The sequence below is a fragment of the Saccostrea echinata genome, unplaced genomic scaffold, assembly GCF_033153115.1.
Source record: "Saccostrea echinata isolate AGI-Se365-2 ecotype Australia unplaced genomic scaffold, CSIRO_AGI_Sech_v1 ptg000040l, whole genome shotgun sequence".
NCBI classification, from domain to species: Eukaryota; Metazoa; Mollusca; class Bivalvia; order Ostreida; family Ostreidae; genus Saccostrea; species Saccostrea echinata.
In genome coordinates, this window is record NW_026889789.1 from 4,576,453 (window position 1) to 4,591,241 (window position 14,789).

Below are 14,789 nucleotides of genomic sequence, written 5' to 3' on the forward strand. Positions count from 1 at the left end.
AAGGGAGATCTCTCTCTTCCTCGTCATACTGTTTTGAACGATTTTGCAAATGATGAATTATATTTAATGGTCTGTTTAACAAGATTAAATTCCTAATATTCTGTTACTTGGCAATACGATATCAATATCAGTTACAAAAATCGTTACGTCAAAGACGTTTGATTCTTGACCAGATAAATATATAGTGTTTTGCACATATTCTGAAATAATGCAGGTTTAATACATATAGAAAAATGTAAAGACAGGTTTTGGGTGATTACACTCCTAGCTAAATGATGCTTTAAAATTGCATGTATAAATTTGTAACAGGAAAAATATATATAGCCACAGCCAATACCACAATACCCCCTCCTTAAATGGTCGTTTTCATCTGATGTCTTGTCTGACAGGTCTTTTATCTGTCACTTCCGGGGCATGGCATAGCTACAAATATAATAGAAAAGAGTGCGTTCTCATAATTGAGATCTTCAGGACTGTGCCCATTGTCTTTTCCACTTAACATTATCTCATACATTATACATTTATATATACATGATAGTTTGGATATGGGATTTAACGATTCATAAAATGTGGTTTGTCTTTTTGATTAATCTTTCTAGTTCCCGAACACGTCAAAAATCGTTTATATAATGGAAAATCCCTTAATAAGAACATTTCAAAAAGTTGTCCTCCCCTCTATTAGGAGCTATAAAATTTAAAAGTTACTATTTCATTGAAAAAAAATCACAGAATGAAGATTGAAATTGATTGTTTTTTTTTAATTTTTTAAAGCAATAAACTGTGTATAATTGAAGTTAGTTGGAGAACTAATAGCAATACAAAGAATTTTTTTAAACAAAGGATTGGATATATATACATTTTTTTTTATCCTTAAATATACTTGTTGAAAAATTTTCAATTACAAAATTCATAACTGATGACTTTTCATATTTCCTAAAATATATGTTTGATACATTAACTAATAATTTACATATTTCAGATAAGAAAGTGGCAAGGAAGAACGATACGGAGGAACGGATGTCGAAACAGGTTGATTTCGAAACCACAGACACACTTATAAACGAAGGTATTCCTCCATATACATGTAAAATTATATTTTCAATTATCATCCCCACCCGAAGCCATCAAATCGCCCCCTTTTCCAAGTTTTATTTCTATATTTTATTCAAAAACAGTTGGCATGGTATACAGTCATTTGATTGAGTGTATGTTGTTTTATGTCACACTCAAGAATGTTTCACTAATTGAGACGTAAGAGAAGTTTTGGAGTTTCCACCGTTTGTATTAAGATTTGCTTAGCATTATGCATAATACAATTGCGTGCGGAAAATGCAGAAAAATCGACAACAAAAAAATTCGGAAAAGATAATATGACAGTATAGATAAGATAAAAATGCAAAAACAAATAATGAGAGATTTAAATTTGAAACTCTACAATCTTTTAAAGATATTTTATGAATATGGGTTTATAGCAAAATAGAAAATGAAAAAGAAATATATGGTCAATTAGATGTTACGTGTAAGGACAAAGGAAACCTGTAATATTTTTACACAAAAGAAATGAAGTACTTGGTCGCACTAAAAGTAATAAGAGAATGGACTAAGATGAGAAAAATGAGGTTAACCATTCACGGCAAGGGCATGAGAAATTATTGGAATTCGTGTACTACGTCAAAGCAATATCTATGTTTAGCATACATGTAACCAATATGTGAGTGAGTTTTTAGCACTTTTAAGTATAAGAATTTTTTTTTTAGATATTTCAAATAATAAACATAGCAATCTATCTAGAGATTGTGCAAAAGGAGAACTTCTTGTTGATTTTCAACAATAAAAAGGATTCTCCATGGACCGTTAAACGTTGAGGCTCATTGACAACTAAATTCCTTAGCGCGACAATTAAATATTCAGCGCAATAGTTCTAAATCTTCATCGAACAAAAAGATAGATATATTAATTTATAAATCCCAGAATGAATCTCTAAATATTGTATCTTTTTTAACACAAAGATTTAAGATACTCTAATAAGGACCAAATGTTTGGCTTGCAGAATCAATTTATCCTCTATATTTGTAAAGAGGGATATAAAAATACGCCCACCAGATATACACATGTACCATATTTAACCTTTATTTTTTTTTTTTTAAGAATTAAAAGGAACTTGTTACAATGGCAATAGGAAGGTTTTCCCGCTTTTTTCCATCACCAGGGAAGTTTTATCTATACTTTTTGCACTATTCCAATGCAGTCCCCGTAAACTACATAAATGAAAATAAAATGATTAGTTTTTTTTTTTTTTTTTTTTTTTTGTTTTTTTTTTTTTTGTTTTTTTTTTTTAATTTGTTTTGCATTTCCGGTATTTACAAATTAAATGTTAAATGCTAGCGCAATTAATTGCCTAGCTTTACTAAACGTAACAACGTCTCTTAAATTGCATTGAAACTGTGAAACAAATCGTACGTGTATCGTAATCATATAAAGGTGAAGTTGAAAAGTTACTATAGAACATCCATCAAAAGGTATATTATGATTCTAAATTGTTAAATAGATATGCTTTTAAATGTTAATTAACATTTTTTAAGATACTTAGGTTTACTGGGACCTATGTAGATAAAAGTTTTTTTTTTCTTTTGAATTCAGGGTTGCACACTTAGAAAGTCGTTACATCTGGTACTATTATTTTCAGATTCTATAAGCTAACATTTGTTTATTTATTATTTCGCAAGTAGTTCGAGGGAGGGAGATTCACATTAAACACAGGTTATTCATATTAGAAACATTCTAATTTTTACTCTATATCAATTGATTGGCTTATCGTTATCTTTTTTGTTGAATTGCAAATGATTGAAATACCATTTCTGTATAAAACTAGTGATTTAGAGGTGTTGTGTATTTTTCAATTTGTTTTGTGGTTTCTTCGCAAATTCTGACCTTGAAAATGAACACCACGTTAGTGTTGCGCCACGGTTAAATTTGGGGGGGGGGGGGGGCGGGGGGGGATGGAGAACCTTGTTATAATAATTAAACCCGCCCTTCCGCCTAAATTTCTATGCAAATTTGAACAATTGTCTAATTTTAAATTGATATAGCCTTAATAACAGATATGCTGTGAAAAGGATAAACATAAAGTTCATTTTTGAAGTTGTAAAAAAGTGTAACAGTGTGAAAGCATAACAGAAGTGCAAAAAAACTTTCGATTTTCCTTCATTCACTTCACGAAGCATATTCTTAAGAAAATAAAAACTCCCTGGTCAGTTATAAGATAAAGAGCGGGTTAAGTAAACCAACATAACCGAGACTTAAACTGCAAAAAGTACTCAAATATGTGGTTGAACTCGTTTTCAATTTCACAGTCGCTAAGATATGATGTTTCAACTGAACTAACTCTAACCTATGACGTTGGAGGCTTCGACACTGTGTAACTAAACGAGAGAGGCAGAGGGAAATTCAAAGAAAATCAAATAAACAGAAAATGTAATACTTCATATTTGGATACGGGATTTATATAACTCATGAGACAAGGTTATTTTCATATTTTAACTCGTGCTTCGCACTCTTGAAAACATAAAAAAAATCTTGTCCTACTAGGAAAACGAATTCGATACTCAACTACAAATCATGTATTATCCACTAACTACTCACTTTTTAAAAATCATTTAAATCACCTCAAGGTTCAAACAAGACAGAAATGAAGAAACGATTTAAGATTTTTCTCAATGATTCCGTTATTGTTTCTGAACGTGTGTTGTCCGACGCTGTCAAGCGATAGAGTGAAAAGGTGTAGGAATTAAATGTTTATATTATGAGAATAATTTTCAGATCTACGACCCTGAAATATAATGCAGAGAGTTCGGTAATTGTTATCCAGGGAAAAATGACATGCCAATTCATTGTCGTGGTTCACAAGAATCTAATTTTTCAGGTTTGTGTAATAATTGAAAAATGAAGCCGTTCCAAAAAAAATATTATGAATTCAATTTTTATTTAGGGACAATAGAAATACAAGAAACAGAGACCAGGAACAAACCGGAGAAGAGAGAGCATGGTGATAAAGAGGCTGTTGTCAATGATACCATAACTGAATCTGAGTCAGAGAGGTCATCGATAAGAAGTATTGATTCTGTTACTGGTAAAAATCTAGGCCAAAAAAAAATTCCTAACGTTATACAAACAAGAGTGCTTGTTGGTTCAAATGACTAAGATACGAAATGAAAGATTTTAAATTTTTGTCTTTTTGTTCTGTGATGTATTAGTATGCGTTAAGGCAGCAGTTAATTATGAAAAGAAGTACTAAATTTAAAAAGAGTCTTGTAACTGATTGCTCGGTGTCATCTGTTATGCAACTCGTTCTGAGCAATTAATTAATCCTTTTCCGAAATTTTAATTTTTTGTCCATGGTCCAAAATCCAGGAACCGGGCTTGGCTTTATTTATTTATCCATGAAAACGCATTCTATTTAATAAACCTAATCAGTAAGAATAATCGTCATGAATATTATGTTATCCCCATTAGTTGAAAATTCAGTCAAATGAGTCAAGATCTAGATTTCTAGGTTCAAGTGGAAACGATTAAGTGTTACCAAAAGAATCTTATGATACATGTACCTATGTGTCTGTTAGTGCGAATGGGTAAAATTTGGAATATCTTCAAAGACAACGAGCAATTTTTAGGTTAACTGCTGAATCTTTTCGTGGCCCACGTTATGTGTAGAAACATATTTGTTTGATAGGATCATATTCAATATGACTTGATAATAATTAATTAAGTTCTCTATGTATCAGCAATATATGACATCAATGAAAAAGGTACCTGTAACGGACAGTGATCGATCTTAGATAGATTTATAAACAATACAATTACAAAAACAATATAAATATGTTAATCGATATACTTTTGAACAAAGGTATTTTGCCATTTAAATTAAATTTCTGTTTCTCATTAATCCCCCCCCCCTTCAAAGTGTTCCACCTCACTTTTTTTTCACTGAATGAAAACTGTTGGCATTGATCACAGTCGAAACTTGAGTCAAAGAACACCATGTGGAGAATGGAGAAAATTCGATGTAAAAAGGTGGTTTTATGTAGAGAAAAGACAGCATACAGACGAAGAAGAAAAAAAAATGCAAAAAAGCACCCCCCCTTTCAAAAAAAAAGTTATAATAGATTTTAATACATAATATCAGCAAAAAGAAATTTGAACAAAGTAAAGGTATAGCAAATTGGATAATGAAAAAAATATTTTATGGTGAATTTGATGTTTTGGATAAGGACAGTAGAAACCTGCAATATTTTCACACAAAAAAGTAATGATAAAAAGGTGAAGCAATTTAATGTGTATATTATGAAAACAATAATCAAATTTAAAACCCTGAAAAAATATTTAAACAACTCGGTTATTATTATACATTACAAAAAATAACATTACAATACGTTGTCTTAGGGATTAAGGATTTGATTTCTCAGGTTTGTGTAATAATTGAAAAATGAAGCCGTTATCCATATATTATGAATAGACATTTTTATTCAGAGACAGTAGGAATACAAGAAACAAACATCAGTGGTGAACCAAAAGCGGAAGAGCAGAGTGATAAAGAGGATGTTATCATAGAAATTACTACTGGACCTGAGTCAGAAAGGTCATCGACACCAAGTATTGATTTTGATACCAGTAAGAATTAAAACAAAAATACTTAATTCTTCAAACATTAAGCAAATAAGAATGCATGTTTGTTAAAATGACAAAAACAAAGAATGCGAAATTTAAGATTTTGTTGTCTTGTTTGGTGGTTGAGCAAGCGTAAAAGCAGCAGTTAATTATGAAAAGAGCAGAAAGAAACACAAAATTTAAAACAAGTCTTGTAACTTATTGCTTCGTGTTATCTAGTATGCAATTGTAGATTTTGAATTTTTTTGTTTTTGAGTCCAGTATTGAAGATCTAGTTGTTTTTTTTTTTAATCCAGGAAAAACATTATTTTTATTGTCCCCTAATCCTGCAAGAACATTTTTAATGATTACATGTATGACGGGATTCTCGTCAATTGTAAAATTCAGTCACATTAGATCAGATCAAGAGTTTCAGATTCAGGTGAAAATGACTTTATTAGCGATATCAAATGAATCTCGCCATACTATATTTCCATCAGTGCTTATAGTCCCGATTTGCAGTGCTTCTCAAAATACATTTTATGAAAAGGCATGAACCTTACGTGATATACACACCATACTTTGCCAGGTCATTTGTAGAAACAATAGTTTTATAGGGTCATATTTCTTTGTGATTACTATGCATTACGGGGGAAATATCACATTTTTCTTAAAAGACAATAAACATTATAAATTATCCACCCATTTAGCCTACGATATCTTTCATGGATAAATGGAGAAAATATTAGGATTTACACAAGGAAGGATGTATATCTAAACTACATCTATTATTAAAAGTCATTCCCACACCCACACAATATGCATTTAGGGATATGAGCTTCGCAAATTGAATCCTCCATGTCTTGGGTCTTGTATCTTGAAAAGAAAAGAAAAACTCTTGTTGCGCTTTAATAAGGTTGGAAAGAAAACGATTATCTTGATAATCCTTATCAACTGTACACACGTCTCCATTAGGGAATTTCAGGGTAGGCCCCTACATCAAACAATTTCTAACATAACTTTAATTAATTATTTGTATATTTAAAAAACAAAACAAAAAAAAACACAAACAAACAAACAAACAAAATAAAACTAACAAGTGTAAAATTGGAGAGATATCCTGAAGATAAAAACAAAAGTTTACCCCCTTTTAATTAGGGTCTGATTTTGAATAAGTATTACATCACGTTTCAAAAATCGGAGGGAACACCTACCCTACTGGTAAATCGTGACATGATTGGACAAAGTTGTTAACAATGGGTGATCCAAATATCATGCTATTTTAATTCCCAATTAAAATACTACTAAACAGAACATTATTTATTTACACATTATTTTAAATAACCCTTCTTACAATGCTTCTATCCTAAAAGTTGACAATTATATCCCATCCTATCATGAATCCTGCATCCACAATCCTCAATCTGATTAAAATCAGATCTTTATAATGGTCCGAAATTCTGATGGTCGCTGTACAATCTGATTAAAATCAGATCTTTGTTACGATCCGAAATTCTGGTGGTCGCTGTACAAAGATATGAAGTCATCCCATTGTGGTTCACGTAAGAATGAACTTTGTGTAAAGTTCACGACCTTATGCTAGCCAATGAAAATCTATCTCTTCCACCAGCCAATGATCGGGATACATAAGGCGTAATGTCACAGTGTAAACCATCAGCCATATTTGATTCCGTAAACAACTAGTAATATTATCCAATCGTCTTTCATCGTTTAAACTGTAGTCATTCAGTGCGGATTTCATTCAATATGGTTGACCCGATTGAACTCGGAGGCTAATCAAAGGTGAAAATGGAGCTGATCTCTCGAGACGGAAGATCAACGGTCCCTCAAATATTGTAAGGATGACCAAATGCAATTATATTTTGTAACGTTGCTCTAATATAGAGTGCAACAGATGACAAGTGCGGAAAAATTAAGGTAATGCACGAAAATAGCATGGAAAAAATGGTGTAGGGTTAACGACGGCGACCTAATTCTCCGAAGTTATTATATAGAATATTTGTTTCTAAGTTTTAATGAAGTAAGGTAAATGATCAATATATGACAATAAAGGACAACATTCTGCCTTTCGACTGGCTAAACTTTTCCATGGGTTTTTTGAATAAAAAATGAGTTTTTAGAGTTTGAAGCGAGGCACCGAGGAATTAATGGCGGTTCGTTATGTCCCTTCTCCCCTGTTATACTATATAACCGATTTTGCGAAGATTGTCTCAAGTCCCTATGGTGTAAACATGGCGAAATTAGAACGAAGTGTGTGGAATGCAGATCGGTTCTTTGTATGAAATGGAAGAGAAAGTAAATGTGTTTGAAGTACAAGCAGAAATGCAGAGTTCTAATTCCGATTGGTTAAGGGATGTCACTCTCTCAGCTGTTGCGAATCCATAGAATGCTCAGCTGTATCGTTGTGAAACTCGAGACGGAACACCAGACAGGTGGCAGATGAACAAAATTTTATCAAGGTAATGACTAAGGTCAATGTAGAAAATCTCACAGCAAGTTTTTAAAATAAGACTTGTCGATCTACGGGTTTTTCCTATGTCTAAGGAAATGTCTGATGTCAAAGGCACTCATAAAGAACATCCATTTTAAAAATAAAGTGAATGTTGACACAAGTTACAAGTTGCATTTAGACTACCCCCGGTAGCATTTTCATTAAAAAAAAGTATCTTATACACATTAAATGTAACATTAAAAAGAAAAAAAAATGTTATCATGATCAAAGTTTTTTTTTTCTGATTCAATTTCATTAATTATGATACTTGATTCGTAGTTAATTCCAGAATCTATTTTTTATACCGGTAATTATTCTCACATGTATCCATTCTTTGTCTGGTGTGTATACATTACCAAAAGCCCTTTTTGCAACATTGTCCCATAGGGCCTGTCAGTCAATAAATATTACAGGCCCCTAGAAAATTCTGAACCCCCATCAAAACATTTTTGAACCTTCATTGTTTAGCATAGACAACATTTCAGAGCTTTTCATATTTTGTTCAAAATTCTTAAAGATTCATTACAACACGGCTTCCTTGAACAAATTCTTTCCACATGTTACTTTCTAAAATAATCACAAGATTTGTTTTCCTTCTTGCAGATAAAATTATTCACCCTGTTTCTATTTATATTTACAACTAAACATACATGGCAACTGTCCATGATATTTTTTTGTCTAAAAAAGACACTAAATATCGTTACACTTGCATGATTGTACTTCTGGTTACATATAAAAATTGTTGTTGCCATTGTTGAAAATATTTATAGCATCTATTTCAAGTCCAATCATCAATTTGTTTTTCATTGTTTTGGGAGCAGCGAAAATGATGACAGATCCTTCCAGGCTCTGCTTTTTCAAACTAAAGCTATCAATGTACAAAACCCTTTCTGGACTCAAACATTATTTCTGTGTTCTCACATACCCAGGAAGACAATCATGAATGAACAAGGAAGTTGTTACACTTGTAATGTGCATGCCCCCCCCCCACCCCATTTTAGGCTTGGTGAACTGTCGAGAGAGCTATTGTCATACCAACCAAAGTGTATCTGTATTCATTAGTTAAAACTTTTTAAATTGTTTTTCAAGAGCTCCTATTTATACTGAAACAGACTTGCATCAATGAAAATTCATTGTTTAGAATACGTTCTACAATCATCAAACATGTCCAATGGGAACTGAAGAGACAAGTATGCAATATAAGAATGGATGCAATTTGGATTTATTCTAAATATATAATTGTAAAAGAAGTTCTATGTACCGGGAAATAACGGGAAAATCCGTCGATAATTCAGTGTGTAAATAATAGCCGAACAATTAGTAAGAAAAAAATCAGTCAGCATTTGACTTAATGATAGATAGTATTTGCTGAAAAGTCATTGTATCGACCATAGAACTTACGAAATGATGACTTTAAACGAGACTGCTGATATTCTTGTTTCATCAAATTGTTTGTCAATAACTTATCTCGTTTAAGAAATTGTTCATGCGTAGAACATGCTCTTGCGTATCGAATCAAATTAGAGATATAAACTCCGTAACTATGCAAGTGATAAGGGTATATTGCTGCATAGTTAAGGGAAGTTAACGATTGAAAAGTTAAAGTCATCAAGTTTATCATAAAGTTTCGTTGTAAGATTACCGCTAACGTCTTTTTCTAATAAAATATCCAAATATTTTGGAGAGCAGAGGTTAACGTGGCAAAGGACAAGGTATGGTATGTTACAACGCACTTTGAAAAATTACGCACTTTGAAAAAAAATTTCAAAGTGCGTTAATTTTGGGACCACGTTAACGCACTTTGAAAAATTTTACTTTTTTTTCAAAGTGCGTTAATATCGACCATTTTAACACACTTTGAAAAAAAAAATGTGCACGGCTTGTTCAATATTCTTGCAAATTTTAGGTATGATAAATAATTATTTGAACCTGGTTTAATACTTTTTCAGTGATGATGTCACTTCAGGATCTGAGATATTGATGTTTTAAAGATTTTTAGGGGTTGTTTTCTTCCCAACAGTTCTCGTAAATGTTATAATAGGGAAAAAGGCCTTATAGAAATGATTGCATAATTTCGTTCCTTTTTTATTTAATCCTTTCTGTGATAAGTTCAGTGGATGAAGGGGTCGATATGTGACTTAAAGCATGGCATTTTTCTTTGGGAAAAAGTAGAATTATGATTTTTCTCTACCATGAAAATTCTCTCTTTCTCTCTCTCTCTCTCTCTATATATCTATTATATTTAATATGAACATACGCTAGACTAATAAATTTGATATAAAATAAAACATTAGCCACAATACTCATTTGACTGGAACTCTTAAATTTTTGATATCATAATAAGGCTAGATATATATCAAATTAAAAAAATTCTAAGATTCTGGTATATAATATTTGCCCTGTCCGTCCGTCTGTTTGTCTAGCTGTTTGTCTGTTTGTCCGCAAAAAACTTTAACCTTGTCCATAACTTTTGATTGGGCGGAGCTTTGACTCTCATGTCCCACATGCGTATTTCTTGAGACCTTTCTTTCGGTAAGAACATATCTGAACTTTTAACCTTGACCTAGGAGTTTGAGCTTATTTGATTTTCCTGAAAATGAACATAAATAGACTTTCAGTTTTAAAAGAACTAAATTTCGATTAACTAAAGACTTCCTTATGTGCCTTTTTACTGTATTTAAAATGTTCCATTTTTTTCTTCAAATATGACCTTAAGATGTACGAGTTATGTAAATAGATGTATCTGGGTAGGAATGATAAAGAGTTGAGCTGAGAGATCTTCAACCTGTCTTTTCTTCGTTGTCGATGAGGGTTGATCAATTCATCAGTTTTTAGAAAGAAATACAACAAAACAAGGGCACCGCAAAGCGGAGCATTCCTTCCCCAAAAGCATATTCTATAAATCAAGGCAGCATTTGACATCGACACTAACATACAATCGCGTTACTATATCCCCTCAAACGTTGCGAGGGGATAATAATGTTGTCTATTACTAAAATTTAAGTCCAAAATTTTTGTTTTATACATATTTTTTCTAAGTGCGTTAAGTGTGTACATGGTTAAAAATTATGATGTACACTCTTAACGCACTTTGAAAAAAATTTTCAAAGTGCGTTGATTTGGTCTCAAATTCACCGCACTTTGAAAAAATTTTTCAAAGTGCGTTGATTTTGTCCCAAAACTAACGCACTTTGAAAAATTTTTTCAAAGTGCGTAATTTTTTCAAAGTGCGTTGCCACAATGGTAGCGGCCGAATCTGGCCCCTCATTTGATGTAAAAATCAGAATAGTTTGTAGTTAGGAACTTAAAATGATGCTTGTTTTAAAACCAACATTACTTTTGATTCAAAGCTTACACGGAGGCCACAAGAGGGTGCAGAAGTAGGACAGTTTCCCGAATTTCCTCAATTCTGATGGAATTTCGTAAAATTTGAGATACTTTTCACTTTGGGAAACATAGAGCACAAGCTTGCCTATCTGAAATTTTTATACATAAGATACAACTGATGCTAGTGTATGGAATATATAAAGAGCAAGAGCCACGAACCATCAAAAATGGCCCTGTCTCAAAAAGTAACGGGGTTTTGTCAATTGATAGTGTAGACTTTTAGCTTTTCTTTGCCGTTTTTCTTTTTTCGATATCGATTATATTTTTTGAAAAAGAGAGTTTGAAGTATGACGGGGTTTTAAAAGAAAAATGCTAGTAGAACGTCATTTTTTGAAACGTAACGTCGTAGGGCGGAAAAATTACCTTGAGCAATTTTACATATGTGACTTTGAATTAAAACTAGTATGGGATAGATATTTATTATCTTACTAATAAACTTCATAATTAATTAAAGACAATTAAGGACAGTTGGAAATTGATTTCACATCGCAGTCTTGATGGCAACTGCGTGTTTAACTGATTGAAATTTATAGATACATGTACAGTAAAAATAATCTGTGTTACTGTCTCGGAAAGTTTTCACTCTACCTGGTTCCTATGCTAATATAATTTTTAAGAAGGAACATTGTATTTCTATCCCTTGAACACGTTTTTGTGCGATGCATCGCTCCTAATTACATGTAAGTATTGAGTATTGAACATCATTAAAAAAAACATACGACTTGCTTCAAATGACGATAGCCTGTCCAACTTAGTTTTCCGGACTTTTTCCTACACGCCTGCAAATATTAGCTGATCTTTGGAATGCGCGTCCAGGCACGAAGTTTGTTTTTCAAAGTGGGGAAGAGGGCAGTCAGAAAAAAAAAATAACGAGATGTATACCTGAAATGATCTTAAAACGAATGTTTCTAAACTGAAGAACTACAATGTAATTCAATAAATGGATAGAAGTAATTGCAAAAAAAAAATTGTTTAAATGGAAATAGACTTTTAATGCGAAATTCTTAGATCCTTAACTTGCGAGTATTTTAACATATAAAAGTTCTAAATGATTTGGAAAAAGGGAGGAAGTAAAAAGTTGGAAAGACTTGTTTCATTTGTAACAATATTTTGAACGTCGTTTTCGAAACAGAGACGTAGATTAATTGAAAAGGGGTGTCGCAACTTATCAGAATGGTTTATTAAGCAAACAAAACTCATCAAAACATTGTCGCCCTAAATGTGAGTTTCTTTGGCATAATATGGAATACATTTCCAAAAAAATATTCTTAAGAAAGATAAACCTGTTAAAAATCACTAATTTAAGGCTAAAGCAGAAAATAAATCAGCCCTGTTCATTATTTTATATTTATCGATATTTGCTAGACCCCCCCCCCCCTTCTCTTGCAAAATATTCGAATATTTCTCTCCCAAATATCTTAATTGCAAGGAATTTGTAAAGATAGAAATCTGCGAAAATTATATGATTATTTTTCATGTATATGAACAAAATAATTAAACTTGAGCAAATATTCGTTTTTAGCATACGTAACTATAGTGTAAAATTCCTACTTTCGATTTCATTGCACATAATGGTTTTTATGGTTTATAAAAAGAGTAGAGCTGCATTTATATTGCTGATATGTGCAGGCCCGTAGGAAGCAAATTCATTTGGGGGGGGGGGGGGCTCAGCCATACATTTTCAGTTGACAGTTGAGGAGGCACTACCAAAAATTTCCTGACAAGCAAAAAAAAAAAACAAAAAAAAAAAAAAAGGTCATCAGACGTTTTTATTGAGGGGCACAAGCATATAGTATCTATGTTTATGATAGTAATCTATATATCGGCAAAATTATCACCCCCCTTCCGGTTCCTATGGCCATGATGTGGGTCACAGTCATAAGTGAAAGACATGTACGGGTATTCATTTATCCTTGTCTTATTGTCCTGCAATCAGCGCAAGATTGGTTTTATTCAACAAAATCTTTCTTAAAAAGGTAACACCCTCAGAAACAATAAGAGCTGTCCCTATATTTTCTTTTCAGTTTTCTTTATGAACCGGGCACCCCTCCCCTTCTCACTGAGAAAAAAAAAGAGAGGAGTAGGAAAGTATAAAGCAATTTTCAATTTCTAGATTGATTTCAATTAATAAACAATAAAGAAATTTAAATTCAAGACAACTTATGGGATTAAACTTTAAATAATTACATTAATTGCAAGTTTTGCTGTCATTAGTTTGTGACCCCCCCCCCCTTTTTTCAACCTCAACTGGAAGTCTTGGATCTACCCCCCCCCCTCCCAACCGATAAGTCCTTTTTACATATCATGATACTAATAATTAATTAATACTGAGGAAGGAGGTACATGTACAAGTGTACTATACCAGAATAAGCTGACAATAGATTTAAAAAATATTATTATTTCATGTATTATAAAAAAAAAAAATCTACTTCATTGGGTATAAAATAACCAGCTATAAACAACTTACGCCCATACGTTTCAAAGAATATATTCTTGGTTTATTGTTTTGAGTTTTAAAAACATTTTAAGGAATCTCTCTCTCTCTCTCTCTATGAGATTTCATGGTGCTGAATTCTTAGATAAAACAAAACTGCATACTTACAGTCGCAATGAAGAAATGGTGGCAGATAAAAAAAAACTTACGAGTAATTTATATGTAGTGTACTTTATTTTATTTATTTCTATTCTTTATTTTGTCTAAATAGATTTAAAACCACTACTCCCAACTATCTGACGATCTGAAGCATAAATTATTTATATTGTGATAGTAACAATAAAATATTTGGAGCACATGTGCAGTACAGTAAAAGATGCATAAACATTTTATACTGGATTTCTAAGACATACTCTGATATTTTTTATGCATTTTTGCTCACTGGGGTGTAACTGAATTATGTTTCACAAATGATGACAAAATCACTTATGTGTTATATGTACACATGCATCATCAATATCCTCTCTTCGAATTTATTAAATGCAGACATATTGAAAAATATATATGCTTTTGAAGCAGGATGGAAATTCACCCTTTTGTGTTACATGCATAAGAATCATCTCAGAGGATTTTTTAAAATATACAGTTATTATATCGATAGCTTATATATGCTGGTACAAAAGAATATAGTTATAGTATATATGCATGTGTGTATCGATATCGGGTTTCGTCAAAACACTTGCACTTGATGAACCCGCGCCCGTGACCTAGATTCTGTTTAGCCGAAATGTAAATGATTATCCAAATGCGTTT

The 14,789-nt window shown here is 32.1% G+C and overlaps 1 protein-coding gene across 1 annotated transcript in view; it reads left to right on the plus strand.

Annotated features, from left to right (window-relative positions):
• The window catches only part of LOC133200529 (uncharacterized), a 54,186-nt gene that overhangs the window by 608 nt on the left and 38,789 nt on the right, over positions 1–14,789 (plus strand). The window contains exons 2-4 of the mRNA XM_061336316.1: positions 980–1,066; positions 3,989–4,129; positions 5,527–5,667. Coding sequence (XP_061192300.1) covers positions 980–1,066; positions 3,989–4,129; positions 5,527–5,667 — 369 coding nt within the window. The remainder of the gene's footprint in view (positions 1–979; positions 1,067–3,988; positions 4,130–5,526; positions 5,668–14,789) is intronic.